General features: G+C 37.1%; 1 protein-coding gene across 1 annotated transcript in view; it reads left to right on the top strand.

Annotated features, from left to right (window-relative positions):
* The window catches only part of NXPH1 (neurexophilin 1), a 137,068-nt gene extending 116,110 nt beyond the window's left edge, over nucleotides 1-20,958 (top strand). The window contains exon 2 of the mRNA XM_062567766.1: nucleotides 20,197-20,958. Within this exon, the coding sequence (XP_062423750.1) occupies nucleotides 20,197-20,958 (762 nt within the window). The remainder of the gene's footprint in view (nucleotides 1-20,196) is intronic.
* The last annotated feature ends 603 nt before the right edge of the window (nucleotides 20,959-21,561 follow it).

Genomic DNA, 21,561 nt, shown 5'->3' on the forward strand with positions numbered 1-21,561 from the left:
CCATCTGTCCTCTGGCATTTTGGACTTGCAGCTTTTCCATTCAGTAAGAAATGATTGCAATTGTTTCCTCTTTACAGAGCGTGGGAGATTACTTTTAATCAGATTTCACCAGTGAAGGATTTATTTCTCACAAGATACAAGCACAATTTTCAGAGTCAAAGTAAGTTGTGAGAGGTCTGAGAGAGGCGGGAGGAAGACTTTGTTAAAGTGTGAGAGAGAGCAAGCTGAAAGATCTTGCTTCATTTTCTACTTCATAGTTTTGACATTTGAAAGAATAAGCTGGAGGACTTGAAGTCTTTCTCAGGGAGAACTAATCATATATTGCAGTATGGGAAAGATACAGAGTCAGTGGGTGGATTGGTGGTGTTAGTATAATGAAGAAAGCAACAAAGTCTCCACATTTATGATGAAGCACACTCTTCTCAGTGATGAAGCTGGTAAAAGTCTCATCACCATCCCTTAATGCTTCTGGAATAAAATCTCCTCTTTCTGACGCTAAATGATTGTAGTAGCTTCTCAGCCATATGAGCAGATACCTTTTGCCATCCCATTGCCATTGCAATCTGGTCTTTGATGCCACCCTTCAAATCTTCTAAGTTAGACCTGCTTAGTTTGCTGACAAAAGGAGATTTCTCCATTCAGTCCTCTGGAGCAATAAAAATGCATCTATAGTAGAGCAATTCTGTTCTGCATTCTGTTCTCCTTGATGCACCATAATCATCAAATTGTAAGCTGACACAAATCCAGAAAATGTTGCCGATAACAGCTGATGTATGATGCAGAAAAAAGTTTAAATTGAAGTTGTGAATTTGAGCTCTTATATCCATCAGACATGAAAATCTAGTTTTGACTTAAAACTTAAAATATTGTATGTGGAAGCCACTGAAGGCAGTATATATGGAATGCAAAAACAGTGTTTGTATGGTCAATTTTCTATCCAAATTAGCCTTCTTATTTCTTCTTGTCAGTTTACCATGACTGTATTTATTTCCTTGCTGCTCCTCCTTGTACATTCCTCTAACTGTAAATTTTCTCATGTTTTTACAGACATATTCTATTGCTTGCTATGCAAGAAATGGCACATCTTAATGATTTAATACAGTGGTTACCATCCAAAAGACAAGAGTGTATTACACTATCATTGCGATATTACATTTCTAATTCTTATTTTAATACTATGTTACTGTGAACAACTTTAGGCCATTACTAAATTTTAAGGCCTCTCCTTACAGAAATATAGCTTCTCAGGACAGCATTTAACACTAAACAAGTCTTTGATTTAATGATATCCTTCAGGAATTGTCTTTGCTCTGTCTTTGCTGGCTGGCTAGTGTTGTTTTAAGGCGTAGGGAGCTTGCTGCAGTGGAAGCTAAGGTGTGATCTCAGATATTCTGTAGCAGTGGTCTATGCTCTTGCTCTCTCCTTGTGATAACTTACTTCTCTTTTGTTTATTAGTAAATGACCTTGACATAGTTTGCATTTACCACGCGCTAAGGGCAGGCACATAGCCTCTTACCAGACAGCAGCTGACATAAGGTATCTGATTCCTTTATGACTACTTGTTTAAGTATCAGCGAGATTACAGCAGATTTACAGCCAGGATTGCACCTTGCCTGCAGCCACTGTGCATTGCAGCTTCAATATTTATATAAAGTTGTGCTACGGTGTCTTCGGCTGGTGCTCTGCTCCTAGTGGCAGGCGCGACCGAGCCTTGACTAACTGGCTTTGCTACTGTGGTACCAGCTTCCCTGAAACTTTGAGGAAAGGGCTATTCTTGGGGGTTAAAAAGGGTATTTTTAAAGGTGGTTAAAGGTTATTTTCTGACAGTAGTAAATTTATGAATCAAAGAAGCTGGAAATTTCTTGACAAAGCTCTTCTTTATCAAGACAGAGGATACTCAAAGAAATTGGCTTTGTCAGTTTGAATTTAAAATCCTCTTGTCAGTTTGAATTTAAAATCTTCTTAAGCATGTTTGTTTGGTTCAGAAGGAGCTTTCTTTATCACAAACAAATGAAAGGGGAAAACTGTTGGCAGTAGGGACAGGTGATGGTAGTATGTCTGTCTCCATTTACACAGCTGGTTGTTTTTTGTTCTTCCAGTACAAATCCACTTAAATATTGGCCATAAACCTTGGCTGCATTTTAATATTGCCAGTGTACTTGTGATCTTTCTCTACCGATGCTTAAAAAGGGCATTGGCTCTTCCTTTTATTTGATTTCTGTCTGCTGTTATAAAATTAATCTCCCAGCTCATGCTGCAATGAGCTGTGTCAGTGGAAGAGAGATCAGTTTCATTTTTTGCCTTAAAACTTCTTCCAAAGTTACAAGGAGTTTAGCACATTTATTTTTTTTTTCTTTTCAGTTTTAACAAAGCCCTTGTCTTTTTTTCTGCATTTCTATTTTATCCATGTCATTTTGGTTCTTTTGTTTTATACTTCACATTTTTTCCACACTCTTTTTTTCCCCCTTCAAGCCTAGTTTATAGTCTCTGTCAGGATTCTCTCTATGCTATCTGCCAAAACATCTGTTCCTTTTCTGAATAAAAAGCTTCCTTCTCCAGAAAGTGTCACACGGGTCCACACCGACTATAAACCTCTCGTTCTCTCTGCAACTTTGCCAGTGATGGACCAGCATCGGGAAGCTTTGTATTCTTGTCTGTCTTGTCTCATTTTTCTTTATGCCCAATTCAGGTAGTTTATTGGAGGAAAAAAAGAAAAAAAAGGATTTTGCATCTTTTGAATTTCAGTGTACACACTTCCTTTCAAAGTCTGCTGTTAATTCTTTGTACTTTCTGTTCTTAATCCTGCAATTATTTCCTGAATTTCTGATCAAAACAGATATTGATTAGCTTAAAAAATTGATTCTAGTTAAACAGATTCTGTTGTCTGTCCTTTTTGGGAAGATTACTTTTGTATTGCTATCCTCACCAAATATGCAGCATATAATCAGCTAGCCTTGATTATTCTTAGTTTGATTTTCTGATGCTACAATTTTGCAGTCAGAGTAGCATTTAGAGCAGTTTGGACTTTCAAGTTCCCTTGAACAAGTTGCTTAACTTTCAATACTTTGGTTTTGTCATTTGTCAGTAATAATGTTTAAAACAGTTCTTAGGTACTAGGTAGACTTGTTTATATTGTAAAGCACTTTGACATCTTCAAGGAAAAGTGCCACATTTCAGCAGGATATGATTCATATATTATCTTCCCACAGCATTACAAATTCTTTTTCACTAAATATTTTTCATGTCACATTTTACAAGTGGTCAATATTAACAATGAGTCATTTAAATATCTCCTCAAAATACTGAAAGAAATATTTATTGTTTCCCATGTTACAACGTAAGTCAATGGTTTTCATACATATTTAGCTGTCGCATAATTTCCTGGTAGTATGTTGCTGAAATTATTGTCTTTTGAACTTCTTTTTTTAACGAAGAGGGTTTGCTAGTGAATTGTTTAAGTTCCTGCAAACATCTGAGCCTTAATATTGTAAATAATATAGGAGAGCAGTGGACAGAAAATTCCCATCAGAGTAACTGTAGATATTTCACTTTTTCAGTCTCCTGAAGTTTTTATTAATTTTCATGGAAAATGAATGGGATTTTTTTTTTTTCAAAACCTGCAAGAAGTCTCCCTATTTTCTGTCCAGGAAACCTATGTATTTCCATTGTAAGATTTATAGCAATTATTTAGAGGATTCCAGTGTCAATCTGTTATAGGGTTGGGGAAATGCACAGTTCTGCTCCATTATTGCCTCTCTCTGTTGGACACACTGGGAGCTTCTCCAGGTGGCAGTGGTTTGATATATGCTGGTAAGCCCTGCAAAGAGAATTGCTAAGGAAATTGAATTCAGCCCCTTTCCATGGCTTGATTTCCCTTAGAACAGGTGGCCTGGCATGCTGGCCACTAGTTCCTGTTGACTGAGTCCATCCAAACCCTCATTCCCCTCGTGCGGAGGATTTGTTTGTGGAAGCTGGCAAGTGGCCTTCCTGGAGGAGCTGTGGCAGCAGGGGGAGGGCTGGGAATAATAGCTCAGAAGTCCTGAGTCTTTTCACGGCTCTTGTTGTGTTTTGCTGGTTCTTGGAAGGGCCTGAGAGAGACTGTAGTATGATTTATTATATTAAAGACTGCAAAATTCCCAGTTGAGGAAATATTTCCCAGGTAACAAAAAATATTTTCTCAGACAGCTTATGATGAGCAGCTTTCAGTTGAAGGACTCAGGTTTGTTTCCTGCCGAGATCTTAGGACAAGGTTTGAGAGGGTTTTTTTTTTTTTCTTTCTTGGCTTAAAATGCCCCATATATCAAATTTTATTTTTTATTTTTTATTTTTTTGCTTATGAAGGCCTTTCCCAGTATGTGAAAGACAGCAGGGAAGGGAGAGTGTTCCAGTCCTGAGAAATATTAATTACCCAGTTCAATATGCTGATATTCGCTGGGCTATTCAGACAGTAAGTGGAGCAGATTAGAATTTCAGTCATGCCAGTGTAATTCCAAAGTAACTCTACTAAAGTGCAGTCAACTGATTCTATAAACTGCTTTTATTTGTACACTAGAAAAATGATGCTCTCTTTTTGTCCCTTAAATGCAATCTGAGCAGCCTACTGGGAAGTGTCATACTGGGAAACACTTTTCAGTGTGTCCCTCTATGTGAACCAGCTACTGCCTGCTGAAGTCAAAGAGATACTCCAGTTGGATTCATGAAGCACTGGCCTGAATTCTGTTTATACAGGAAATGCCTCAGTCCTGTGAATGCATACAAATACTATGGTTTGCATTTATCTTGGAAAATTTTCATTTTCCAATGGATATTAAGGAAGAAAATGAGGGATGTGCTTATACTGTGCAACAAATGCAGTGCAGGTGTATGAGCTAGAACTCGACAAACCATCTCCCAAACCAGAAAGTATAGAGCTGCATCAGCTCTGGCCAAACTAATGGCCGAAATGATAAGCTCTGCTAATAGGTGGGTCTAATGATTTTCTGTGCTGCCTTAGGATAACACAGGCTGTCTGCTTTGAAGTACCTTGCTAGTACCTTTAGCTGCTGTTTAGATCAGCCCTGTATCAGGGCTATGGGCTGTGCGTACAAGTTTGCAATGCTGATATGCTTTAAATATTATAGAAATGTAAACATAATCCATACGAAGAAGTCTGACAGAAAGGAATACAGTAGAAATGTGCATCTGGGCTGAGTTACAAATATGTACAATCTTGTACAAAGGCAGTAGATATTGACATACATAGGTAAGGAGTGCAAAACTATGTAGTAAACTGCCATGGTATTAGGCACTGGCATTTCTGGGGAAGTTAATGTCAGTTTAAGGCCAACATGCTGGCAAAACTAATGTTTTTCCAGTTTTAAGCTTTACAATAAGAGCTCCATGCCTTGCTATTAAAATATCTGTTATTTGGGTGCTGAGTGTATGGCAGACCTTGTAGCCTCCATGTTTCTTCTCTATCAATTAGTAAATGCAAATGTGAAATATAATTGAATGTAAATTTGAAAATAACCAGAGAAGAATAGATCTGGAGATAATGAACCTAGAATAAGATAATCATATTCAGAAGTAACTCAAAGTAATGATCTTCATGCTGAAGCTTGAAATGTTGTTCATCTCTTTCTATATGATCCCTTTTTTTTACAATGAAATCCAAAACAACACGAGTTTCAGCTATGTTGGAATTATATTACCATCTAGGGGTAGATTTTGATGCAAGCCAAAACTAACAGATTTCCACGCAGCCCCTTAAGAATTCTAATTGCCAGGAGCTAGGCATTTCTTAGGAACGCACTGACAGTGGAGTAGTGGGAGTCTGCAAAATCTTCTTGGCTGGAACTGCTTTTTAATTCACATAGGAGACCTTATCTAGAGGTTGGCCCAGTGGCCAAATTTTTCAAAGTTTCTAGTTAAATGATTTAGTCTATGCTTCATCTGGAAACTACAGCCAAAGCTGTAATTAACACTGGCAAATGTGAGCATATTCTTAAAGATCTTATTGGTTAAAACCAGCGAGGGGGGCAAGATGCATGCCTCAGGGACTCTACAGTGTACTTCAGAGTCCCTCTGTAGGGACTAGCAATTAAGTTACGAGTTCAAATCCAGCAAAGGTCAAGAGTGATTAACACTCTTTTGTTCTATTGGTTATTGGGAAACAGATGTAAAATGCAGTGATGATCAAAATCCAATTCCTAGTAGATATTTCACATCATAATCACCAAACTCCTAATGATCCCTTGCTGGCAATCTGATTAGAATGGGCAGTAATTGAACAGGCACGGAGACTGCCATGCAGTCCTTTACTGCTGCTCCCCATAATGTAAAGTACTGTCATTTTAGGTCTGAAGGACGTGGTGGAAAATTGCAGTCTCTCAGCCTGAGCTTTTTATGTTCTGTTGGTATATTTGGAAATGTTCCATCCTGAGTAATATGAAATTGCATTTTGGACCAGAAATACAGTTTAAGATTATTTTAAGTGATCTGAATGTAGAAGAACCCACAACTTAAAACTGACACTTTTATGATAATTTTAAATATGTGCTATCAGATTATCAAATGGATTAGTCTGTCATGGATCTGCTGAAAAATTAATTAAGCTATAGTTGATGTTAGCTAAGGATCTGATTCAGCATTACTGAAAGTACCTATTCATACATGAAAATACATGAGTAATTATAGAAAAAGTATACCATAATTATAAAATGTGCACATATATATGTGTGTATGTTTGCTACTGTCATATAGAGAAGCTGAAAAATGAAAAGCTTGAGTTTATCAAATTATCCTGCAACTGGTGAGAGACAGAATGTCAGTCTTGTAGCCGTGATGTCTTGCAGACCAAATCTCATGTATATCCAGTGTTCCATGGAAAAAATGTTCTGAAACTACCAGAAAATCCATTTTCTTTGATTCACCCAGGGTATTACTAGGTTACACCAGTTGAAAATCCTTCCATGTTTGACCACCAAAAGCCATTAGATGAATGTACAGATAATTTTGAATGAATGGATAAAGTGCTTACAGGATCTTGCAACAAGTACCACATTGACATTTCTTGCTGTCTTACAGTCCCTAGTCTTTAGTTACTCACAGCAAACTAAGAAAGAAAGCACTCAAAAAAGTTAATTATTTGAATAAAGTTAGTAAAATGTTGCTTTTTTTAGTAAGTTTATATAAATCATATCATTAGAGTAAATCATATCATTAAATAAATTAAAAACAATGGAAAAACATTCTTGTCACTCACTAGATAGCTTACAATCTATGTTAAATTATATAGGTATAAGTACTCTCCCTGTGGTTCTTATCAGAGCAGCAAGTCTCACTGCAGAGGGCAGGATTCCTTGCTCCTGAAGAAAATTGGGACTTCTTAATTCTCTACTAGTTGGTTTCAGGGTTCTTGATGATGTGAAACCGTAGGTTCAATGATACAACTCTCCTCTGAGCTGACCTTGTGTCTGTGAATGTGTATCCCTTTCAAAATAGCTGGTGGCATTTTTTATATCAGCCAGTTATTGTAATCAATCTTTTTTGAGACCTCCTGGATATGACCTTAGAATGAAAAGTCCAGAGATGTGTACTAAAACCTAGCTCTGCAAGTGAGTTAGAAGATCATTGATATTTATTCTTTTATCTTTGCCTTTGCCATGTCTGTTTGAATGAGAAAGTTCCCTAGGGCAGTGACTAGGTATTTTTACAGTTCCTAGTAAACCCTAACTCTGACCATAGGGTGGTCCCTGAGCATTGCAGTAAGTAATAATGTATAACACTGACTGATGATTTTGAAAGAATGTCTCTTCTGCTAATGCATTTCAAAGAAGTGTGTGAAAAAGTGTCATTTATTCCCTGAAAAATGGAACTGCTAAGCATTTATATTTAAATTAAATGCTTTTATGAGTTCATTGAATGTTATTTAGCAAGTATATTATAGTGAAGGCATGTTACCTATTGCCTTAGAATGAGAGTTTTATCATTTTTTTCATAGTTATCTTTTGCATCAGCATTTGGCAGGTAACAAATGAAATTTACTTGCTAAGGTTAAATTGTTTTGTGCTGCTGCTCAGCTGCACTGATACAGAGGATGAGACAATGGAAGAAAGTTATTTGCTTTTTTGGGGCAGACATAAGAATATATTAATATACTGTGATCTTGCCCTGTCTTTGAAGAAATGTTTATTCTCTAAAAGGCAATGAACTCTATTTCTAAGTCACTGCATTGAAATCCTGTTCATCCTAGAGCCTGTATCAATGGAACTGCAGACAAGATTGACCCAAATAATTCAGTATGGCTGAGGTGGGGATGCTTAGAATGATCTGAGGTCAAAGCAGAATGGACTCAAAATATTATTCAAAACTCAGAGATAAAGGCTGTCAGGTATTTGGTATTAAAAAGTTCCTATTTTCTATCCATTTGTAGTATCACTGTATTTACTGATTCATGCATATTTGGGACCAAAAATGGCTCATTTTTTTCCTGAATATACTGAGTTATACCTTAAGATCACTAAAACACGCTTTTGTTAAATACTAAAGCCTAAACTTGTAAGGATTCTAGTCTAATCTTTAGACTAAGATTTTTCTTTAAATCTCAAAGAGCTTCTGAACACCACACATGTTGCAGGCTTCCCTTTATTTTAAGCACTTTGTCCATTTTTATAGGCCAGTTGAATTTTTTTTACACACCTGCAAAATCCTTGTGATGCAAGGTCAGAATAATAAATTTTAATTTTTTATTCTTTATGTAGAAAAAGGTAATATAATGCCATCACTACTTTATTATTCTGCAGTCATTCTCCTACTGTGCAACTTAAAATATTTCAGCCATCAACATTTGGAGAAAGTTGGTAAGTATAGGGTACTTCATAACCATTTGCCTTTAAAGACTACATTTCCTTCAGCCACACTGCCTAGAATGGCTGTTCCACATCAAGATGACAGAGAAAGTTATGAATGAGATAGCTGAGGTGAGCTAAGGAGAAGCTAAGCAGAGTCTTTGCACCAGTGGTGAAAGGATCCTGCATTTCTGTTTAGAAGCTCAGTTTATATTTCTTGTTAATCAGAAATTTTCGGACCTTTCTGAAAACTGTGAAAAAGTCTCAGAAGGGTTTACAAAACCGGTACTCAGGTTTGTTTAAAAAAGGAAAGTCTGTCTGTAAATTGAAGATGCTTGGCAAAAGTTAACGAGCATAAAATAACCCCAAAGATATCAGTCTAGCAGACCCTGAACCAGCTGTATTCAGCTTGATTCAGTACAGCATAGTATGACATTTAAAGCAATGTATCAAAACTACTATGTGCTACAGGGGAGGACTCATTTTCTGTTCTCCACAAATTCAAAGCCCCGTTTATTATCTTAGAAATAGGTGTGCTGAAGCAGTGTTCGCATACTTTCTCCCTAAGTTTTTCCTTTCATTGTGTAAAACTTAACAATGAATAACCTACTTCAACATAAGTGTCAATACCCAAAGGACTCTTCTTTTATCACAATTTAAATTAATGACCTTTTTGATAGTACTAGCAATTGGACCATGGTTCTCATGAGTCAGTCATTTACATATGGAATTTGATTAATTCTGATGACTGTTAATTTTTGCTTTTAATTAGGTATGGCACTATTACACAAAGAAAATACTACACTGCTTAAGACAACTGTCAGTCAATGACAGTGTTGATTTTCCATTGGGTAATCCTGTTTTGTTTGTGCTAGGATCCCTCACAATGTCTGTTTGGATCAGCTCAGAAAGCTATCACAAACCTAAAATACGATGTATGCAAGTAAAGAGATAATCACTGCAAAGAATTACTTTGAAGAAATATTACAAATTTTTAAGAGGTGCAGAAATAGGCGTAGAGTATCCGCTTGTTATGCTCTGCAATGTTACTCCTCATGCTGGAATAATGGCTACCATAAGATATCTGTGTCGGAGTTGCAGAGAGCTCAGCGATGCAAGAAGAAAGGAAGCACTACTTTTTCTGAGCCTACCTGGTCTCAGCACAGCAAATCAGTGCTGATGGTGGAATCCTGTTCAAAATTTGGATCATGAGTAAATTTTGCTGGGATCTTGCAAAGATCTGGCACCAGATGTCTCCTAGTTTCTGTGGGACAATCCATACTTTGAGTTCTCTGTACTGGGGGAGTACTGACTGCAACATGCTTCTGTAAGTCGTAGCCAGAAAAGCAACATGTAGCACTTGGATTGCTTAGCAGAGCTGGTGCCCACAGCTTCCTGCTGAGCAGACCTCTAAGAATTAGCAAACCTTGGCAAAATTGCCAAAAGAATCTCAATAAGAATTGATTGAGTACCCTTGCAATAGAATAGAATAGATGTTTAAACTTTCCCTTTCCCCTTCCTTACTAGAACAACGTTAAAGAAACACACCTCCTTTCTCAGAGATGGATTTTTATGTCCATTGACAAAATGAATGAACAATCAATGACTATTAAAAAACTCAATTAGGAAGGGAATACTTCTGATTGAAATTCAAGAAGAAAAGCTTATTGTCTTGGTGATCACAAAAGACTTCAGAGAAATCAGTGCACGTATCTGGCAAAGATATAACATGAAGATGAAAGCATACCTGACAGCAGTGAGGGGCCAATCTCTTCCTGGACTATGATATGACTTCCTCTGTGCTTTAAAATGCCTCTCCTAAAGTAGACAGATGTTTGTAAAAACAGTAAAAACTGATAGTGAACAAAAGGTAGTTTTTATGAAAGGAAACTATTTTTGCAGGAGAATTTCATATCCTTGTGCAAGCTGTTTTTTTGTGTTTCATGAGCATCTCATACAGATGCAAAATTTCTTTGTGTGGAAATGTAAACTCTGTCAACATCAGTGGGAGTTAAATCTCCTCAAATGACAGGTTTGTTCAAGTTTCTAGAGCGCTCTTATGAATAACCACCCTGGAAACTGACTCAGTTATATCAATATTCTAGTGCATTTCTATGAAAGATAAGGTGTCAGACATAGCAGTAATAAACTATTTGGGTAATATTAACATGGGAGCATTTTAATTTTATTAAGGTTTTACATTAACAGTGAACATCTGGATACCGGATGTAGAATAGCCCATGTTAATAGTGTACAGTGGCTTTGATCACTGTGGCGTACTGGAATAGCCTTCATTTAACCAGTACAGAACACATTATATTATTTTTCAGAAGATATGTCTAACCATATGAACAGGACATTTTCTTCAGGGTGTGCTATATGTAAACCCAACTACAGTACAAATTTTGATTAAAATGTTGCTCTGTGGCCTTTCATATAAAATCTAATTTTATTTAATATTGCTTTCTACATGTATGCAGAAAATGGCAAGCCAATATTAATAAAAGAAGGCTTATGAGAAAGTGCAATGAGAGCAATAGATCCTTGACAAAATTTATTTACCTAGTTAGACTTTCATTTTAAAGTTAGTAGCACTCTGTGATACCAGTATAATATAGAGGTTTTAAAACTCTATTAGACTTTTTTAACCCACTTTAATTTATTCCATGGAAGTTTAATCTCCTGCTGAACGGAGCAGGGGTGAATTTTCAAAAGTCATAATCCACTGAAGTAAAAAATCTTTAATGACAACATAGGCAGCAGGCTTCAAGAGTTTAGTTTAAATTCTTTCTAAAAATGTAAAACACAGGGCAAGAGTTAATAGGATATTTCATACAGTTACATTTCAATCCTTTTCAAATCTCTATAAATTCACTTGCATCACCACCATTAGAAATATTTGGGCTGAATTCCTTCACTTCTAAGGCAAAAAGCAGAAAGATAGAAAGCTGTAAAATTGCAATATGACGATTTTCGCAGTGTATTGTAACTCAGTTGGTCTTCAGCTCACAAACTATTATATGCAACAGTATAATGTTTTTTAAATTGAAAGAGAAATGACATGCTTCACATGCCAAACAATGTCCATTCTGCCATAATTATATTACTAGGCAAGAAAATGAAAACAAACTACATAACACCACAATATACATTTGCTGCTGCTCTGGGAGTTTAGTAATTGACTTTAGTGGTGGGTCAGGATTTGGCCCATAAACTGAGCAGAGAGAGTTCATACTTTTTCACTGTGTTCCAAAAACACAATTACAAATGTGCTTTTACTCAGTGAATTTTCAGTATGTCATTATATACCTATAATGTTCATCTAGCACTTGTTTAGGATTTAGCCCGAGGCGTATTGTGAGGGTGAAAATGTTTAATCTAACACTTAATCCCCCTACTATTTCCCTTGGAGCTGCCTAGTTCAGGAAGAACCTGTAACTCAGAAATCTTTCTCCCCCATCCTCCCCACCTGGAAGCTCATCTGGTGCCAGCTACTCTGAGCTATAGACATTTATAAGTCTGCCTGACCTGAGCAATCAGGCACCAAGCTCCTGCCTGAGCCCTACTAGGAAAATGCTGCTGCTGTAGTAGATAGTGTTGTATCCTGCTGGACAAGGACTTAGGGTGACTTTAAGTGAAACTAGCAAGTTGATGGTTCAAAAGAACAAGAGGAGAGGATTCCTAAAACAGTGTGGAGTTAAGTGATGGAATATCTGGTCGCAGGGTATTTTGGATGCTAGAAATTTCAGAGATTTCTACATATAGAACATGTTCTACATGTTCTACAAATTAATGTAAGTGATATTTGTTGAAGATTATAAAATGCATAGAAATCATTCCAGATCAAGAAGTCCCTGATTTGAACAGGGTTGGAGGATGGGAGAGATTTTCTGGAGGAAGCGCTGTATACGTTTTTCTGTATATGCTTCCCTGCATTTGTATTCTTTGCAAAAAAATCAAATTTTAGCTGTTGTTGGAAAGATATTGCATGGACTAGACAAATTTTTGGTTTGACTTGGAAATTTTCTCAAATTTTTAAATTAATTTGACAGTGACAATCACCTCCTTGCTCTCTGGGAGCTACATTTTTGAAGAAAAACAATACAATCCATTCATTGAAAGAAAAGAGTATTAGTGCCAATCTCCACATCTATGTCCGAAAAGGATGGATTGTTTGTTCTGGCTGGCTTTTCATGGCTTCTTGCTGTGGAGCAGTGGTTTTGGTTTATGATCCAATGACTAGTTTTCTCCAGACCACACAGAAGGGCCTGAATGTTTAACTCCAAGTCTGATTTTCAGCCTGGAAGCCTATGAAAGGAAAAAAAAGTCATGGGTTCTTATATAGAACTACAGGGCCACAGCTGAGAGGGCAATACAGGGAAAGGGAACTAGATAAAAAGGAGGAAGAGAGAAATATCAGTTTGGGCACTGCTGTCAGAAAAATTGTCTCCATAATCACAGTCTGACTGATTCCAAGTTCCTGTCATATCTTTAGATGCCTAAGTGCTTTTTAAATGCCTTGTCATTAAACATTTGCTCTAGACACTAGTCTAAAAGTAGGCTAAAAGAGACTTATTTTTCAGATTCTGAATACCTATGAAAATGATTTGTATGATCAAATCAAGCCCAACAAGGCCACAGTAAAATGCAAAGCTGTACTGTTTATGAAGCGAAATTTCAGTATGGTAAATTTCTAACATCTGAAAGAAAGGGTAATACTGCCAAGACTGTACACCTTGTTGCACAGGTAACACAGCATTTGCCTGAGTGTGCTCATAAATATAAATGTACAGGGAGTAGTGAACTTGAATACTACTAGAGAATTTCATAGAGGATTAGAAAGTGTGAACATTGTACTCCTGCTAACCTGCAGTCTTTGTATTGCCTCTACACTATCCTGATAAAATCATAGGTGATATAAATCACAGGTATAATTTTTCTTACCTACTCTTAGGCATTTAAATGATGAGCATTTATTCAATTCTTGAAGCATTAACAGCAAATGGAGAAAGATGAGGTAGTTTACTCTGTTTCTCTCTCTCTCTCTCTCTTACGGAGTAAGCTTAGATGAATAGTTTAGACCTAGCACCTACATTTCAGAGAAGTGAGGTGATCAGTGAGGTGGTTCTTACTCTAGATCATGGACAGGGCTGGCGCAGAATATGTTCTGACTCTCCTAAATTATGGAGACAGGCTGCTACTTTCTTTCGTCAGTCTGTTACTCACTAATCATAGGGCCTGTGGAAATGCCCCTGTTTAGCCCACAGGTGACATGGGTGCAAGAGAGAGGAAATGAGACTTTAAAGTTAAATTTGACATTGTCTTTGTAAAGTATTCTGATGAGAGGCCAAACATTCAAGGTTCTGCATCAACTTTACACCCACTGAAAATTATTAGATCTACTGGTTTCAGGAGGCTTCTTACATTTTGTAGAAGAATGTTCTATGAATGCTTCTGTGAAGAATGTTACTTGTTTTAGTTCTTTCTTTGTCGCAGAACAACCTATTGCAATATCTTAATATTTGATGATCAGCAGCTGTTAAGAATTACAATGTCCCTAAAAAATAGCTCTTATGATGATACAGAAGCAGACTCCTTTTTGTAGCTAGAAATCATCAGTTTTCCCACACTGGTACCTGTAGAAAAAAATTTTAAAGTGCATGTAGCAGCAACAAAAAGGTAAGAAATAGCATGGGGCACATGGATAGAGACTGTCTTTTCCATTTTCCATTTCAAAAGAAGGCAGCAGGACCTGGATTCAAAACAGACAGAAAGAGGGAAGAGAGCCGTGGGACTCATTGGTGAAGGCCATTATGGAAGTTAAAATTCTACAGAGGGTCAGGGGGGAGTGGACAAATGCATAGAAGAGCAATCTACTAAGAATTACTGAAGCAAAACACATACAGATAAAACATATCTAGCTCAAGAGGCTAAAAATATTTGGCGGGTGGAAAATTTTAGGGGTATATTATCTGCTTGACCTCTTCTAGTCTTCTACAGGCATCTCTTATAGCTGCTACTGGAGACAAGGCATTTTTCTAAATGAAGCTTTGGGCTGATCCTTCATAGCCATTTTTATGTTCTCATTTGACACAGTAGATCAGGGTTTACTCTTCCATTTGTCATACTCATTAGGGTTTGCATATTTCGATTGACTTCACCAACCCATAGCAAAAAGGCTTGTAAGTAAGAAAAAAAAAAAAAAAGGTCTGTTTATGTGGGGTAATAATACATGGGGCTTATGGGGTTTTCTGAGTTTGTCCTTTCTTTCCTAAGTATCAATTTGTAGCAGATGTGAGTCCTTAACTGTGTTTTACTCCTCCTGTCATAACCATGTTACCATCAAATTTCAATCTCAGGTTCTATTTTACTATCGAATTTTGGTAGAATATATATAGCTTTGGCTTGTCTGGAAAGTATTCACTACATAAAATCTATCCTTGACATTAGTAACTTGTTAGATGGCTTAGATAGCTATAAGAAGAATAGTTGATCAAAGTAAAATAATAAAAAATAAAAATCCAGATTTTCCCTAGATTGGACTATTTGTGGGTAAATTGGGTCCAACTAACATTTTCTTAGTGCTATCCTGACTTAATAATAGTCCAACTTACAGTTATATATTTCAGTACTCAAATACTAATACGGTATCTGAGGTATCTGGCCAAGAAAATAAAATTCTACATTCCTGTGTATGGTGAATATGCAAACACAGTACTGCCAATTTTACCATGCTGTGCCAGCAAAAAAAATCTGTTGTTTTTTGATTCATTATTTACCTGAAGAGAGAGATTTTCTACCTTGAGTATTAGATTGTTTACTTTTCCATCTGCCCTTATGTAGTCAAACATTTAGAGGAATAAATACATAATTTCAAAACCAGTGCAGTAATTTTATGTAATGAACTGTCATAGAGCTAGAAAAGAAGGAAAAGAGTAGAAAATCAGGAGGCATTCTGTACCTCTGATTTTTTTTTATCTCAGATTGATCAATCTTAATTTAATGTTACTATATCTGTCAATGCTGTTACAGTGGGAAGAGAAGAGAGCCTAAATTTACCTCTTGAGGCCTTGGTGGTCTCCTGAGAGCCCCACCCAGCTTTGTTTTCTCTGCTTCAAATGTTCAAGTTTAACCTAACTAAGCTTTGAGATTTGAGTATCTTTAAATAGAATCCTGGGGTTTTTGAGGCAAATAACTTTCCTATCCCCTAGCAAATCCTAAAAGAAATATACATATTCATTAAAAAACACTTAATGATGTTAAACATCATTGTAAAAATACCTTCTCTCTCAAAAAGGAAGATACAGAATGATTGGACTATTGTATTTGAATGGAGTGAAAACTGAATTACAGATCAATTCCTGTGTCTCTCTTAATAAAGCTTTGGGATACTGTGTTTAATGAAACTACTGTCTCCACTCTTCCCTAGAAGTGAAAGAAGAAGTGGAACAGCAATTTGTCCTTATTCAGGGGTAAAGAATTACCAGGCAGTCAGCTCCCCATACTTTCTTTATATCAATAAGCTTTACTGGGTAGAGGAAATTCATATTTTCTGTTAAAAATACAAGATCTGAACCAAAAGTCAGGCAATTATACTTACTGAGTGCTTTTCCAGTGACATTTGTACCTTTAGATAGCATCTCTAAATCTTTTTTACCCTTTACTGTTCTGTATGGATACTGCTAACATCATTCAAAAATATTTCTAACTATTAAGTTGCTGAGGAAATCCCCCTCCTCAGTCCTTTTAAAACACGGTGGTGGGCAAAATTTTTCAACATTTCATGCTTACTTTATCATTGCTATTTCATTACAGTAAAGCTTAAAGCTACCAATGATGGTTGGAACTCTACCATGGTAGACATTGTACACATCCACAGTAAAAGATGAATCTGAATCCTGAAAGCTTCAGCTAACGGAAACTGAAATAATACTACTTATTTTTGTATCATGAAACAGATATTAATCTTGATACTTGCCATCTCTGCAAGTTTATATAACCTAAAGATAGGGAGAAATATTCATATCCACCCCAATCTTGTATAAATTTGAATGGTCCCGGTGAGTTGTGTTGTTACTGAAAATGAGGTAAATAGTCCAATGCCGTAAATCTCAAATTGGAACTGGCACTTGGCCGTGGAAGAGAAGGCAACTCCAGTTACGGTGAATTAATCATTATGGTTACTGTGCACGTTTCCAAATTATATTCCTATATACTCAGGGGAGAGGAGAAAAAGCCATTGTAGAATTTGAGCTGCTTGGTGTTTTAGTTCTTCAGTAGCCTTTTTAAATTGCCCCCCTTTTTTTCATTCTAAAATCCATCTGTGTTTCAGCAAGTTAATTTTCATGCCACCAAGTGCAGAATCTCATGGATTTGCATGATCTTTACTGTGTTATGATAGTCTTGTAGTGGGAATGAGGAGAGGTAGAAGAAAACTGTGGATTATTTCATGTGAAAATAACTGCTGCTTTTGCAGCAATCCTATTACACAACAATGCTCTGTGTTATCGGGTGGGCAAAGTCTCTGAGGATGCACATAGCTATTTTCTACAATATATAGTATGCTAACAGTATATGAAAAAGCAATTGACTGGAAAATGTAGTGAAGAATGAATTCTAGAGCTTTTTTATTAACCCTTGTGGGCTATTTTTTCTAGTCATTACAAAGACACTTTACCAGGAAGGCGAAATTCAGGCCTTTAATCACGAACGCTGCCAGTTATCCTCACCGAAAATCATGAATAGAGGTCTCAGGGCTAACTGCATGACCAGAAGCCTTTCAGATATTACAAAATCAATGACAGTAACAGTCAATTGCATTTGTTAGGTCAGATATGAAATAGTATAGCATGCATGGAATCTGAATTTTCCATTTGCATGAAATACACTGCTTTTAAAAACACATACTAAATCAGTCAGCAAGTATTCCAGAAAATACCTACTTCCACTCCTGGGTGTTTAGTTTTATGTAGCTAAAACATAAAAATAGGGAGACCTTCTCTTTAAATGATATTTATACAGTTATATCTTATTACATGGGAATTTGTCACGTAATCCTATGAAATGGAAATTATTGGATGCAGAAAGGAAAACAAAAGAAAATGAAGCTGGGAGCAAAGCAAAATAGAGTGGTAAGCAATTTGTTGCTTGCAACCTACAAATTGCAGGTATACTAGCTTCACTAGTTAACTGCTTAGATTCATAGCAGGCTGACAGATTCATGCTAGACAGGCACAGTTTTTCTTTTAACCACATTTCTCCTTTTATTTTGCACTTCTTCCCCATATGCTACTGCAAATTATATTCTGAGTCTCTTTTTCTCTCCCTGTGACATATTCACTGCTACTTCATTAACCAGTGCACCATCAGCGCATTTCATTGCAGATTCTCTCCTGGCTCACTGTGTTGATGCTAAGCTGCAGCACCAAACTGGTTATCAGAATGCTAGGCTGTGATTACCTTTCCTTCTGTTCAAGAGAGGTGAAAGTCATCCCCTTGGCAAAATTCTAAATAAAACTCATATTTTATCTATTACCTTTACTGGCTCACCAACCTGCAATGCTCTGGGGACATACAGCACGGGATATGACAGATTTATTTACTTATTTTGTTTACTGTAAAAGGCTGGGAGCATATCTCCTATCTGATCAGTATGTTAAAACAACTTAGACTGATTTTATGTATATTCCTTCAACTGACCTTGAGAGAGTACTGAAGTTAATGAAAGCATGCTTCAATTCCACGATTGTTAGGAAATGAAAAGGCCATGCTGTGATAGATATCCACTGTGACATATATCTCCAGTTGTACCAGTAGGGAGGGGCCATGGTTTAAATACTAACTGGTTTTCAACGAGTTCCCTGGATTGGAAATACATCCAATTCATTTTTAAGTGAAGAGAAAGATAAAACTGCAGCTATGATAGGGGCATGTAATTCAGCTCCAGACCACAGAGGCATAAAATATGCATATTCAGAACGAGCTATGTAACGATGAAAAGAGAAATGAGAGACTGGATGGCGTCTTTAGAACAGTTCAACTGTTAAAAAATGTGGCACGTGTCTGGTGTGAATTTTTTAGTGGGAATGGGAGCAAGGGTGCTGCAGATTCCCCCCTCCCCTCCGCTCATTGCCCCTTGCCGGTTCCAGGCCTCCCCACCGCGCTCCATCAGAACTGTACCAGTGCTGCCCGTCGGACAGCTGTGAGGCTGCATCTGTTCTCTGTTTTCCACACAATTAAGGCAAAGAGAAAAAATAAATATGACAAATTGCTCTGACATGGAGTTCTGTGAAAAACTACCTCTGAACTTTATGGTTTGGTAGGAACTTGACACAAGATTTCCTCTTTTCCTAAAATGTGATTTGCAGGTTTTTTTATGGTTACTTTTAAAATTGGTGGCCCTGTTTTTCTTGAAAATACACAAGTGGTTGTCTGTGTTGCACAGATCACTTTGGTTTGGGGAGGAAAGTGTGAAGAAAGAAGTCAAGTGAGGAAGGAGAAATGCGTGTCATACTAAACACAGATGAAGCAAATCAGTAGTCATTCTGTAAGGGACCATAAGAGATTGTGACTCCTCTTGAAATTCTGCAGGTACAGCACACAGTATGTTTATTGCCATCAATGCAGGACTCATTAAAACTTTTTATTATTCTATTATTTATATTGTAGTTGTGACTGAAGGTCCCAGCCAAGAACACAGGACAATTTGTACTTACAAAATGAGTGAGGATATATCTGTGCTGATATTACTAGATTTATAATGACATAGGCTCTGAGCATGATCAGGCTGGCATCACCAAGAAAGCAACTTGACAGTGGAATCTGGGGTTGGCAAAAATAAATGGGTGTGAGTCTTATGATGGACAACACAGTCATAGTGTAGACAAAATATTCAAGCATGTATATGTCAGTTTGAGATGAGAAGCAGCCAGTGAAAACCACATACACAGTGGAGGAGAGGAAGGGAACTGAAAATCAGATGACATAGTTATGTACCTTGATTTTTACAGTACTTCATTATATATTTATTATTTGACATAATATGCTTATTACTTGAAGACTTTTTACAGGCATCATGACAGAAGTAGCTTTTAGGCTGAAAAATAAAATGAATGTTCGGGATTAATTCTGGAGGCTAAGTAAAAGACCGGCGAAGGAGAATTGGATAATAACCACTTGGAAAGAAGAGGCAAGCAGACTTTTCAGTTTTGTTTTACTTATGTACAGAGGATATAATTAAATTTATCCTAAAAAAATAATTCTTGTTAATTTTGAATTCTGATCATTCAGGTCTCAGGTGGGAATGATGAATTTTATATTACATACCTCAATATTTCTTTTCTTTCTTCTTCCCTTCTTTCTTCTTCAGGTTACTTGTGCAAATTTAACAAGTGGTGGAAAAACAGAACTTCTAAAATCAGGAAGCTCCAAATCCACACTAAAGCACATATGGACAGAAAGTAGCAAAGACTTGTCCATCAGCCGACTACTGTCACAGACTTTTCGTGGAAAGGAAAATGATACAGATTTGGACCTGCGATATGATGCCCCAGAAACTTATTCTGAACAAGACCTCTGGGACTGGCTGAGGAACTCCACAGACCTGCAAGAGCCTCGGCCCAGAGCAAAGAGACGGCCCATTGTCAAGACTGGGAAATTTAAGAAAATGTTTGGCTGGGGTGATTTTCATTCCAACATCAAGACTGTGAAGCTAAATCTGTTAATAACGGGGAAAATTGTTGACCACGGCAACGGAACGTTTAGTGTTTACTTCAGGCATAATTCCACTGGTCAAGGGAATGTATCCGTGAGCCTAGTGCCCCCTACAAAAATAGTGGAATTTGACTTGGCACAACAGACAGTGATTGATGCCAAAGATTCCAAGTCCTTTAACTGTCGAATCGAGTATGAAAAGGTTGACAAGGCTACCAAGAACACACTCTGCAACTATGACCCTTCAAAAACATGTTATCAGGAGCAGACCCAGAGCCACGTGTCATGGCTCTGCTCCAAGCCCTTTAAAGTAATCTGCATTTACATTTCCTTTTATAGTACAGATTATAAACTAGTACAGAAGGTGTGTCCTGACTACAACTACCACAGTGATACACCCTACTTCCCGTCAGGGTGAGGAGAAACGTGTGTCTGAGACTGAAGCCTGGGGAATAAAAGAGGCCGTGTGACAGGGCTGTTACCTCGAGGAAGAAGGCCACATCTATTGCCTGGAATGTGTCTACCCGCTGCTGCTGATGTCAAATGGCTGCAAATATGTTAGTGGAAAACAATCCAATGTAATTTTTGCCCAGTCAGCTCCATGTATCAACCTAGTTGTATTTCACTATGGATTTGAAATAAAACCATGCATATACACAGAGACACTCTTTTCAGCTCACCTCTGGTGAGATTCCTGTTAAGAGAGCTTTCATTGTCTGATACATAAGGTTTCAGGATAACCTATCATCAAGCAAAATGGATTAACTAGACAGAAAATGGTTTCTAACACAGACTGTTATGGAAATCTCTTTCAAAGTCTTGAGTACATGCCAATCAATAATCTCCGCTCATGCGTTCTACTGCTTGGAGTAGCTGTACTGGTAAATAATATTGTAGGAGTAAATGCTTGTTAAAATGGGGGAAAAAATGTGTGTCTAGAGTTCAGTATTCCTTATTATATGAACACAGCAAAGCGTAGTGACTCTTTTTCCAGCATACAGTAGGCACATTCAAGGTGGTG

This window comes from Rhea pennata, chromosome 2 (genome assembly GCF_028389875.1).
Source record: "Rhea pennata isolate bPtePen1 chromosome 2, bPtePen1.pri, whole genome shotgun sequence".
NCBI lineage: Eukaryota > Metazoa > Chordata > Aves > Rheiformes > Rheidae > Rhea > Rhea pennata.